Raw genomic sequence first — 12,785 nt, forward strand, 5'->3', positions numbered from 1 at the left:
CCGTACGACCCTCCCCCCACACTGTGCTACCTCACCGTACGATCCTCCCCCCACACTGTGCTACCTCACCGTACGATCTTCCCCCCACACTGTGCTACCTCACCGTACGACCCTCCCCCCCACACTGTGCTACCTCACCGTACGATCCTCCCCCACACTGTGCTACCTCACCGTACGATCCTCCCCCCCACACTGTGCTACCTCACCGTACGATCCTCCCCCACACTGTGCTACCTCACCGTACGATCCTCCCCCTCACACTGTGCTACCTCACCGTACGATCCCCCCCCACACTGTGCTACCTCACCGTACGATCCCCCCCCACACTGTGCTACCTCACCGTACGATCCTCCCCCCACACTGTGCTACCTCACCGTACGATCCCCTCCCCCACACTGTGCTACCTCACCGTACGATCCCCCCCCACACTGTGCTACCTCACCGTACGATCCTCCCCCCACACTGTGCTACCTCACCGTACGATCCCCTCCCCCACACTGTGCTACCTCACCGTACGATCCTCCCCCACACTGTGCTACCTCACCGTACGATCCTCCCCCCACAGTGCTACCTCACCGTACGATCCTCCCCCCACACTGTGCTACCTCACCGCACGATCCTCCCCCCCACAGTGTGCTACCTCACCGTACGATCCTCCCCCCACACTGTGCTACCTCACCGTACGATCCTCCCCCCACACTGTGTTACCTCACCGTACGATCCTCCCCCCACACTGTGTTACCTCACCGTACGATCCTCCCCCCACACTGTGCTACCTCACCGCACGATCCTCCCCCCCACAGTGTGCTACCTCACCGTACGATCCTCCCCCCACACTGTGCTACCTCACCGCACGATCCTCCCCCCACACTGTGCTACCTCACCGTACGATCCTCCCCCCACACTGTGCTACCTCACCGCACGATCCTCCCCCCCACAGTGTGCTACCTCACCGTACGATCCTCCCCCCACACTGTGCTACCTCACCGTACGATCCTCCCCCCACACTGTGCTACCTCACTGTACGATCCTCCCCCCACACTGTGCTACCTCACCGTACGATCCTCCCCCCACACTGTGCTACCTCACCGTACGATCCTCCCCCCACACTGTGCTACCTCACCGCACGATCCTCCCCCCACACTGTGCTACCTCACCGCACGATCCTCCCCCCACACTGTGCTACCTCACCGTACGATCCCCCCCCACACTGTGCTACCTCACCGTACGATCCTCCCCCCACACTGTGCTACCTCACCGTACGATCCTCCCCCCACACTGTGCTACCTCACCGTGCGATCCCCCCCCACACTGTGCTACCTCACCGTACGATCCCCCCCCACACTGTGCTACCTCACCGTACGATCCTCCCCCCACACTGTGCTACCTCACCGTACGATCCTCCCCTGACACTGTGCTACCTCACCGTACGATCCTCCCCCCACACTGTGCTACCTCACCGTACGATCCTCCCCCACACTGTGCTACCTCACCGTGCGATCCTCCCCCCACACTGTGCTACCTCACCGTACGATCCTCCCCCCCCACACTGTTCTACCTCACCGTACGGTCCTCCCCCCCACACTGTGCTACCTCACTGTACGATCCTCCCCCCACACTGTGCTACCTCACCGTACAATCCTCCCCCCCACACTGTGCTACCTCACCGTACGATCCTCCCCCCACACTGTGCTACCTCACCGTACGATCCTCCCCCCACACTGTGCTACCTCACCGTACGATCCTCCCCCCCACACTGTGCTACCTCACCGTACGATCCTCCATCCACACTGTGCTACCTCACTGTACGATCCTCCCCCCACACTGTGCTACCTCACCGTACGATCCTCCATCCACACTGTGCTACCTCACCGTACGATCCCCCCCCACACTGTGCTACCTCACCGTACGATCCTCCCCCCCACACTGTGCTACCTCACCGTACGATCCTCCATCCACACTGTGCTACCTCACTGTACGATCCTCCCCCCACACTGTGCTACCTCACCGTACGATCCTCCATCCACACTGTGCTACCTCACTGTACGATCCTCCCCCCACACTGTGCTACCTCACCGTACGATCCTCCCCCCACACTGTGCTACCTCACCGTACGATCCTCCCCCCACACTGTGCTACCTCACTGTACGATCCTCCCCCCACACTGTGCTACCTCACCGTACGATCCTCCCCCCCACACTGTGCTACCTCACCGTACGATCCTCCATCCACACTGTGCTACCTCACTGTACGATCCTCCCCCCACACTGTGCTACCTCACCGTACGATCCTCCATCCACACTGTGCTACCTCACTGTACGATCCTCCCCCCACACTGTGCTACCTCACCATACGATCCTCCCCCCACACTGTGCTACCTCACCGTACGATCCTCCCCCCACACTGTGCTACCTCACTGTACGATCCTCCCCCCCACACTGTGCTACCTCACCGTACGATCCTCCCCCCACACTGTGCTACCTCACCATACGATTCTCCCCCCACACTGTGCTACCTCACCGTACGATCCTCCCCCACACACTGTGCTACCTCACCGTACGATCCTCCCCCCACACTGTGCTACCTCACTGTACGATCCTCCCCCCACACTGTGCTACCTCACCGTACGATCCTCCCCCCACACTGTGCTACCTCACCGTACGATCCTCCCCCCCACACTGTGCTACCTCACCGTACGATCCTCCCCCCACACTGTGCTACCTCACCGTACGATCCTCCATCCACACTGTGCTACCTCACCGTACGATCCTCCCCCCACACTGTGCTACCTCACCGTACGATCCTCCCCCCACACTGTGCTACCTCACCGTACGATCCTCCCCCCACACTGTGCTACCTCACCGTACGATCCTCCCCCCACACTGTGCTACCTCACTGTACGATCCTCCCCCCACACTGTGCTACCTCACCGTACGATCCTCCCCCCACACTGTGCTACCTCACCGTACGATCCTCCCCCCACACTGTGCTACCTCACCGTACGATCCTCCCCCCACACTGTGCTACCTCACCGTACGATCCTCCCCCCACACTGTGCTACCTCACCGTACGATCCTCCCCCCCACACTGTGCTACCTCACTGTACGATCCTCCCCCCACACTGTGCTACCTCACCGTACGATCCTCCCCCCACACTGTGCTACCTCACTGTACGATCCTCCCCCCACACTGTGCTACCTCACCGTACGATCCTCCCCCCACACTGTGCTACCTCACCGTACGATCCTCCCCCCCACACTGTGCTACCTCACCGTACGATCCTCCCCCCCACACTGTGCTACCTCACCGTACGATCCTCCCCCCACACTGTGCCACTCTGTATTTTGTAGTGGAGTGGATGCATAGGATGTGCTGTATGCGGAGATACTATGGTGTTGACCTGACGTGTATTGTTTTATATTTCAGGGAATGCCTGGGCCTTCAGGAGAGAAAGGCGAAACTGGCGATGTTGGTCCCATGGTGAGTTTCTGTGGAGGTCTCGGATTTTAATAGTACTTTCTGTGTGAGCTTCATGTTACAGGGTCAGGTGTATATTTCTCTTTATGTTCTTTGTGCAATTATACAATGAATGGTTCAGAAAAATCTGAGCTTCAAACTGTACTGTTAAGAGATATAGGCTGGCTGCGTGAGTGGGCAAACATTTGGCAGATGGCGTATAATGTGGGAAAGTGTGAGGTTAGCCACTTTGGTAAGAAAAAGAAAAAAGCAAATTATTATTTAAATGGAGAGAGATTACAAAATACTGCAGTACAGAGGGACCTGGGGGTCCTTGTGCATGAAACACAACAAGGTAGTGTGCAGGTACAGCAAGTAATTAGGAAGGCAAATAGAATGTTGGCCTTTATTGCAAGAGGGCTGGAGTATAAAAGCAGGAAAGTCTTGCTACAACTGTACAGGGTATTGGTGAGACCACACCTGGAGTACTGCGTACAGTTTTGGTCTCTTTATTTAAGGAGGGATATACTTGCATTGGAGGAGGCAGTTCAGAGAAGGTTCACTAGGTTGGTTCCTGGGATGAGGGGGTTGACATGAAGAAAGGTTGAGCAGGTTGGGCCTATACTCATTGGAGTTTAGAAGAATGAGAGGTGATCTTATTGAAACATATAAGATTCAGAGGGGGCTCGACAGGGTGGATGCAGAGAGGATGTTTCCCCTCGTGGGGGTATCTAGAACTAGGCGGCATAGTTTCAGAATAAGGGGTGGGTCGTCCATTTAAAACTGAGATGAGGAGGAATTTCTTCTCTCAGAGGGTGGTAAATCTGTGGAATTCTCTGCCCCAGAGAGCCGTGGAGGCTGGGTCATTAAATACATTTAAGGTGGAGAGAGACAGATTTTTGAGCAATAAGGGAGTGATGGGTTATGGGGAGCAGGCAGGGAAATGGAGCTGAGCCCAAGATCAGATCGGCCATGATCTTATTGAATGGTGGAGCAGACTCGAGGGGCCAAGTGGCCTATTCCTGCTCCTACGTTGTAATGAAATCTGTTTGGCTTGCCTGTATTCGTTTTGCACTCATGTATATTACCCTCCCCCACACGGTGTATAGTTTCACTTCCTCTTTCCTGACTAACCTGGAATGTTCCAGGTCTTGGCTCTTGGCACCGCCCCTGACTTCTCTTACATAAAGATCCCAGGATCTATATGACTCATTCCTGCGAGCCAGTCGGTGTGTTGAGATGTTATCTCTGATCTTAGTGATTAAAAGCCAACTTGTTAAGGTCTATAACTTCTAGTTTTGTGGTTATTGAAGGCACATCGTCTTATGTTCTAACCTCCTCCTGTAATGTCCTAAGATATTGTCACTCCTGATTCTCTTTGTCTTTCCCTCTGCAGGGTCCACCAGGCCCTCCAGGTCCAAGAGGCCCAGCTGGTCCTTCCGGAGCAGATGTAAGCCAAGCTTCATTTATAATTTGAGTTCACAGTTTGCAAACGCATGGCCGTGCTGACCTCTGACCCCCCACTCTTGTCATCTTTTTCTTCACAGGGTCCCCAAGGTCCCCCCGGAGGTCTCGGTAACCCAGGGTCTATCGGTGAAAAGGTAAGCTGTCGGAAAAGCCTAACTCATCGGAAGAAAGGGATAACATTATAGTTTTTGTACAGCACAAGGAAAGAGAAGACTGAGGGCTGACTTGATAGAGGTCTTTAAGATAATGAAAGGGCTTTGATAGGGTCGACGTAGAAAAGGTGCTTCCACTTCTGGGGGAGTCCAGAACTAGGGGACCTAAAAATAAGATAGTCACTAATAAGGAAGGATATACTTGTATTGGAGGCGGTTCAGAGAAGGTTCACGAGGTTGATTCCGGAGATGAAGGGGTTGTCTTATAAGGAAAGGTTGAGCAGGTTGGGCCTAAACTCATTGGAGTTTAGAAGAATGAGAGGGGATCTTACTGAAACATATAAGATTCAGAAGGGGCTCGACAGGGTAGCTACAGAGAGAATGTTTCCCCTCATGGGGGAATCTAGGATTAGGGGGCATAATTTCAGAATAAGGGGACACCCATTTAAAATGGAAATGAGGAGGAATTTCTTCTCTCAGAGGGTCGTGAATCTTTGGAATTCTCTTCCCCAGAGAGCTGTGGAGGCGGAGTCATTGAATATATTAAAGGTGGAGATAGACAGATTTATGAATGTTATAAGGGAGCCAAGGGTTATGGGGAGTGTAATGAAATCTGTTTGCCTTGATCCTGTATTTCCTGTACTCATGTATATTACCCTCCCCCACACTGTGTATAGTTTCACTTCCTCTTTCCTGACTAACCTGGAAGGTTCCAGGTCTTGGCTCTTGGCTCCGCCCCTGACTTCTCTTACATAAAGATCCCCGGATCTGTATGACTCATTCCTGTGAGCCAGTCGGTGTGTTGAGATGTAGCTCTGATCTTAGTGATTAAAAGCCAACTTGTTTAAGCCTATAACTTCTAGTTTTGTGGTTATTGAAGGCACATCAGGGAGCGGGCAGGGAAGTGGAGTTGAGGTCAAGATCAGATCAGCCATGATCTTATTGAATAGCGGAGCAGGAATGAGGGGCCAAATGACCTACTCCTGCTTCTACGTCTTATGTTCTTTTATTGTGAAGTAAGGTGGGAGGAGGCTCGTGGGGAGCATAAACACCGGCATGGACCAGTTGGGCCGAATGGCCTGATTCTGTGCCATAGACTCGATGTGATCTGTATAACCGGTTTATTCTGGGTCACAGAGTCAGTTGAACGGTTAATAAACTGGACCGAGAGAGACTGGAAAGTTGCTCGTCATCTTTCTTCTTGTCTCGGGAAACCCCAAGTGAAGTGAAGGCCCTGGTGCAGAACACACGGCAAGATTGGAAATAATACGAGCAGAGCGAACTCGAGAGGCGATGGCTAGACGATGCTGTGCTTGGATTTTCAAAGCCTTTAGATTACAGGAAAACTAACGCAGGCGAGTTTAGAGGTTCTTGGAGAGACTGAGAATTGAGGATATTGTGATTCGATTTCAATGGAAAGGAGATGGTATGTAGTGAGTTAAATGATCAGTAAACCAGAGAGACTGTGAGTGGCTGCACTGTAGGGTGAGACGGATGACCACTAGACTGGACATAGAGACACAAGAGCGAAAGAACCACTTTTTAATTAGGATGTATATTTCAATTATTTTGACATGTTATAACTGCTTGACAAACTTGGGGGTGGGGGCGGACTGTGTTGTAAATTGATGTGGACTATCGAGAACAGTTATCGAGCTGCTGTAATTGTCGTTCACCTCATCTGTACAATAAATGTCGTCTTCCCTTCAGGGTGAATCTGGTGAATCCGGCACTCCAGGAATCCAAGGCGTTCCCGGTCGTAGGGTATGTACTCCATCTGGGAGCTCAGCAAAGTATGGAACTGTTTCGGCCCCGAGACGTCAAAAGGGTTAAGAAATATATCTAGAAAGCGGGCAATTGTCGTTAAGTCAGATTGGGAGGAACAGATAGCTACGCGGGCTGGGGAGGGAGATGCAATAATCTGGTATCATCCACCCCCGTCAGAACTTCAGGCATTGAGTCGCACTGATCTCAGACTGATGTGTTACTCAATCATGTGATGACGTGGAAGGGCAGAGGTTCTAAGTGACTCAGAGGATGGTCCCTCCCCTGCTAAACATTATGCATGTAAGGAACACCTGCAATTATGGCCTGTTTCATTCCACTGCATTGGCTGAATACTCCACACTTGGGGCTCTTCTGAGCTGATTAACACAGATCCAACCCAAGGAAATGGTTCGAACTTCCACCTATCACGTGGTTTCCTTCTGCATCCCCTCTCTGTCCCACCATTGGTGGCCGTGCCTTCAGCCACCTAGGCCCTAAGCTCTGGAATTCCCCCTCCAAACCTCTCCGGCTCCCTCAGTGTCAGCTGTAGCTCAGTGAGCAGCACCCTCGCCTCTGAGTCAGAGGTTGTGGGTTCGAGTCCCGCTCCAGGGGCTTAGGCACATAAAGCTAGGCTGACACTCCAGTGCAGTGCTGAGGGAGCGCCGCACTGTCGGAGATGCCGTCTTTTGGATAAAACGTTAAACCGAAGTCCCATCTGCCCTCTCAGGTGGATGTAAAAGATCCCATGGCACTATTTTGAAGAAGAGCAGGAGAGTTACCCCCAGTGTTGTGGCCAATATTTATCCCTCAATCAACATCACTAAAAACAGATTATCTGGTCATTATTACATTGCTGTTTGTGGGAGCTTGCTGTGCGCAATTTTGGCTGCCGCATTTCCCACATTACAACAGTGACGACACTTCAAAGGTACTTCATTGGCTGAGAAGCACTTTGGGACGTCCGGTGGTCGTGAAAGGCGCTATATAAATGCAAGTCTTTCTTTCTCTCCTCCGAGACCCTCCTTAAAACCCACCTCTTTGACCAAGTCACCATTCCTCAAATCTTCTTCTTTGCTTTGTGTCCATTTTTTTGTCCGATCGCGCCCCTGTGAAGCCACTCAGGACACTTTTCTTTCTACCTTGAGGCGCTGTTTAAAGGCGAGTTGCTGTTTCTGTCTCAATGTAAAAACTAAAGTGGCTGCCCATCCTGCTACTTCCCACCTCTGGAGCGCCGCAGGAAGGTGCAGGCACGTGGAAGCTGGGTGAGGCCAGAGCCAGACTGGGCTGTCGCTGAAGGCTGGAGGCTGGCCAGGTACCCACTGGAACCAGAGCCCAGCAAGAGGGAGCGTGGCTGGGAGAGAAAACCGGAGCGAACCTAAAAGGAGAGCGTCGATCTAACGGGTACGCAATAACCCGCTCATTTTCATATGGTTTTTTTTAAAAACAGGGTCCTAAAGGTGAAAGAGGAGAGAAAGGAGAGTCTGGACAACCAGGCAGTGCTGGACCTGCAGGAACCAAAGGACCCACTGGTGACGATGGACCCAAGGGCAATCCTGTAAGTCAGCCGCTAATCTGCCTGATATTTTCAATTCCTTTCAATGGCTGCAGTGTTGAGCTTTCAGCGAGCCGATGACGGAGAGGTTTAGGCCCTTTATCTCTGGGAAGAGTGGGGGGGGGGGGCATGGTTCAGAGTTCCATGTACCAGGCTGAGGCAATGGCCTCACCTTGTATTGAGCCGTGTCTTGCTGTGTATAGCATAGACTTAATGGCTGTAGTTGTTAGGCTATTGACTACAGTGGTTCTGGAATACGCTGAGCTCGACAAGAACCAGTGTGGGGAACCCAGTCGGTGGTGCAAGTGGGTGAGATGCTGCCCTTTCACCTCCGGGTCTTGGGTTCAATTCCAGCCCTGACCGATGGGATGCAGGTCTCCGCTGTCAGCTGACTGTGAGGCGGCCCCCACCCCCACCCCGTGTGAAGTGAGTTTGGGACCATCTCAACCCAGTTCCAAGTGGGCATTGGCCGCCAACACCCAATGGTACCGATCGGCAGTCCCACTGAGAGACCTCGGGATGGGTGGTGTGGGGAATGCGGAGGCTTGGGGTTGGGGCGGAGTAGTGGGAGCTTTATTCCGCATCTGCTCTTGCAGCGGACAACATCGTGACAGAAATTGATATTTGTTGACAGGGCAGCCAGCTTTAAAGTGTTAAAACAATCTTAAAATGGAGCTAAGCCATTCAGGAGGGAAATCAGGAAGCACTTCTTTACACCAAGGGCAGTAGAAATTTGTAAGTCTCTCCCCCTAAAGGTGGTGGACGCTGGGGGTCAAGTACATCTTTCAGGACTGAGATCAATAGATTTTTGTTGGGTAAGGTCATCGAGGGATACAGAGCAAAGGTGGGGAAATGGAATTGAGATGCAGATCAGCCATGATCAAATTCAATGGCGGAGCAGGCTCAAGGAGCTGAATGGCTACGCCTGTTCCTAATGTTCCTAAAAAGGATAGTCAAAGCAGACCGCAGTTTCTGGAGTAAGGTTGTCCTACGAATGTCCTGTGCTGGTTGCCTTCCCTCTACGGTGATTAGTAAGTAGGGGTTCCTGAGGACCACTGAATGCCTGAACCCACTGGTGTTACCGGGCATTGACCATTGACTGCCTGAACCCACTGGTGTTACTGGGCATTGACCATTGACTGTCTGAACCCACTGGTGTTACTGGGCATTGACCATTGACTCTCTGAACCCACTGGTGTTACCGGCTATTGACCATTGACTGCCTGAACCCACTGGTGTTACTGGGCATTGACCATTGACTGCCTGAACCCACTGGTGTTACTGGGCATTGACCATTGACTCTCTGAACCCACTGGTGTTACTGGGCATTGACCATTGACTCTCTGAACCCACTGGTGTTACTGGCTATTGACCATTGACTCTCTGAACCCACTGGTGTTACCGGCCATTGACCATTGACTGCCTGAACCCACTGGTGTTACTGGGCATTGACCATTGACTGTCTGAACCCACTGGTGTTACCGGCCATTGACCATTGACTCTTTGAACCCACTGGTGTTACTGGGCACTGACCATTTTCTGAACCCTCTGGTGTTACCGGCCATTGATCATTGACTCTTGAACCCACTGGTGTTACCGGCCATTGACCATTGACTCTTGAACCCACTGGTGTTACTGGGCATTCACCATTGACTGTCTGAACCCACTGGTGTTACCGGCCATTGACCATTGACTGCCTGAACCCACTGGTGTTACTGGGCATTCACCATTGACTGTCTGAACCCACTGGTGTTACCGGCTATTGACCATTGACTCTTTGAACCCACTGGTGTTACTGGGCACTGACCATTTTCTGAACCCTCTGGTGTTACCGGCCATTGACCATTGACTCTTGAACCCTCTGGTGTTACCGGCCATTGACCGTTGACTCTTGAACCCACTGGTGTTACCGGCCATTGACCGTTGACTCTTGAACCCACTGGTGTTACCGGCCATTGACCAGTGACTGAATCCACTGCTGTAACCGGGCGCTAGTGATGCTGCAGGTTGGCTGACCTCCCGTTTATTCTATCTCTTTCTCCTCATAGGGTCCTGTTGGTTTCCCTGGTGATCCTGGACCTCCTGGTGAAGTTGGACCACGCGTAAGTGTCAAAGGACTGCAACCTTATTATCATCGTCTTATTTAAAAATCTTATCGATGCTGCTGCTGTTTGAGCTTTTCTCGCTTGTTCCTTCTTCTGTCTTTTTTTTCATTCTGGGGATCTGGGCGTCGCTGGCAAGGCCAGCATTTATTGCCCATCCCTAGTTGCCCTTGAGAAGGTGGTGGTGAGCTGCCTTCTTGAACTGCTGCAGTCCGTGTGGTGAAGGCACTCCCACAGTGCTGTTAGGGAGGGAGTTCCCGGATTTTGACCCAGCGACGATGAAGGAACGGCCAATACATGTCCAAGTCAGGGTGGTGTGTGACTTGGAGGGGAGCTTGCAAGTCTTTCTCCTTCCTGTATCCTTCCTGTGTTGGATCAAAATTCATCGCACTTTCTTCTGCTCCAGCTCCAGGCTTTCCCTGGCCACTTGGAATTTGTCGCCTCCCTCAATCATCCCTTTCTGCTACAATCTACAGTCTTTTGAAACCCAAGCTTTTTGTCACCTAATCTGGAGCGAGCCTTTGGCTCAGTGGTAGCACTCCTACCTCCGAGTCAGAAGGTGCAGGGTTCAAACCACAGTCCCGGGGAGTGGAGACCGCAGCTCCGGCCCTGAATTCTGGATTGACATCCCATTGGGATACTCTCATCCAGTGGGTGTGTGTCACTCATCCAACCCTCCTGCTGTGTAGGACTAACCACACCTGGTATAACGATGGTTACGGCTGTGGAAGGAGACACAGGCTGTCAATCAGCCTGAGAATACGCCCTCTACTTCACACTGTTCTGCAAGCGAAGAGTGCGAAGATACGAAAAACAATAACATCGCCACCCTGCCAGACTGTTAATCAGCCAGTGAATCTTTGCTCTACTCCACACTGTCCTCCAAGGGAAGAGTGCAAAGATACAAAAACAACAACCTCCTCTTCCCTTCTGCCCTTTTCAACAAGGCTGTGTCCTGCACTATGGGACCCTCCATTCTGCACGCTCTTCCCCCCTCCCTCTATCCGAGGTATTTCAATTAAATAATTGGCCAAGACAACATGATGAGATTTATTGATCCTTTTACTGTTGACATCGGGTCACTGTTCTACACATGACTACTGCTCCCATATATGGACAGGCTGTTCTCGATGTGAATACTGCTCCCATATATGGACAGGCTGTTCTCGATGTGAATACTGCTCCCATATATGGACAGGCTGTTCTAGCTCCCCTCCCTGGTGGACAGGATACAAGTAAAGTGTGTTTTCTGATAGGTTATTCTCCCATCTCTACCCAATAACCCCTCTTTCCATCAGAATCCCATCTTGCTTCACTCTATTTTAGCAACACTATTGTGGCTGTTGCTTTCTTGCTTGTTCGCCCTGAGATCCTACTCCCTCATCCTGTGCACTCTTCCCCCGCCCTAGAGCCTCGTGTTTTTCTGCCCTAACTCATTCCAACTTACTTTTGAGGACCTCAATACCCTGGAGCTCCTCCCTTCCCTCGGTCTTCCCTTCCTTCTACCGGTTCTTGGGCAAGGCTTGGCGTTGTCTAACTGCGAGCTCTCGATGTATCTGATCCATAACTCCTTGCGAGCATGGCGGTGGCCTGCTGCGCTATAGGACTCGGCCCGTCACCTTGCGGCTGAGAGTCTGTGCAACTGAGAAGTGCGCCTGCAGTGCTGGGAGAAAGGAATATGCAGAAATTGCTCTTCGGAGCCAGTTGTTAACCGGTTCAAAAATTTGGCCCCACCCTTTACATGTCCCTTTTATAAGAAGGTTTCAGCTGCGCCCGCCAAGCTGGGCTGATTGATTGTAGTCATTCTTAGACCTGTGTTTCTTTTCTTGCCTTTTTAGGGTCATGATGGTGCCAAAGGTGAAGTGGGAGAAGATGGCGAGCAAGGGCAAGCTGTAAGTAGCGATGGAGGGAGTGCTCTGATCCCGCAGTCTTTTGGGCAGCTCTGCAGGTTGTTTGACCCCTTTCTCTCTCTCGTTCCTTATCACACAGGGGTCTCCAGGTCCAACCGGTGAAGTGGGCCCACCAGGTCCTCTCGGAAAGAGGGTAAGCAAACATTTGCAATAACGTTATCCATACGGAATCCCTTAGCCTTAGTGGGTTAATTTGGTGAGTGCCTGACACATAAGCGAACACCAAGGCCCCAGGCTTGATCCCCTGCTCGGAGCTGATCTGGAGTCCAGGAGCCATGTATGGTCCAAATGTGAGGTCTTGGAGCTGTGTGAGGTCCGTATCTGGGTCTAGGGTCCGTATGAGGTCTATATCAGGGTCTAGGAGCTGTGTGAGGTCTAT

The 12,785-nt window shown here is 52.1% G+C and overlaps 1 protein-coding gene across 1 annotated transcript in view; it reads left to right on the top strand.

Annotated features, from left to right (window-relative positions):
- The window catches only part of LOC147095704 (uncharacterized), a 280,778-nt gene that overhangs the window by 165,379 nt on the left and 102,614 nt on the right, over positions 1-12,785 (top strand). Inside the window, exons 42-49 of the mRNA XM_085974754.1 lie at positions 3,427-3,480; positions 4,853-4,906; positions 5,004-5,057; positions 6,786-6,839; positions 8,290-8,397; positions 10,443-10,496; positions 12,335-12,388; positions 12,486-12,539. Of these exons, the coding sequence (XP_085830880.1) occupies positions 3,427-3,480; positions 4,853-4,906; positions 5,004-5,057; positions 6,786-6,839; positions 8,290-8,397; positions 10,443-10,496; positions 12,335-12,388; positions 12,486-12,539 (486 nt within the window). The remainder of the gene's footprint in view (positions 1-3,426; positions 3,481-4,852; positions 4,907-5,003; positions 5,058-6,785; positions 6,840-8,289; positions 8,398-10,442; positions 10,497-12,334; positions 12,389-12,485; positions 12,540-12,785) is intronic.

This window comes from Somniosus microcephalus, unplaced genomic scaffold, assembly GCF_052327205.1.
Source record: "Somniosus microcephalus isolate GS21.2 unplaced genomic scaffold, FLI_Smic_1.0 unresolved_chr1, whole genome shotgun sequence".
Taxonomy (NCBI): Eukaryota; Metazoa; Chordata; class Chondrichthyes; order Squaliformes; family Somniosidae; genus Somniosus; species Somniosus microcephalus.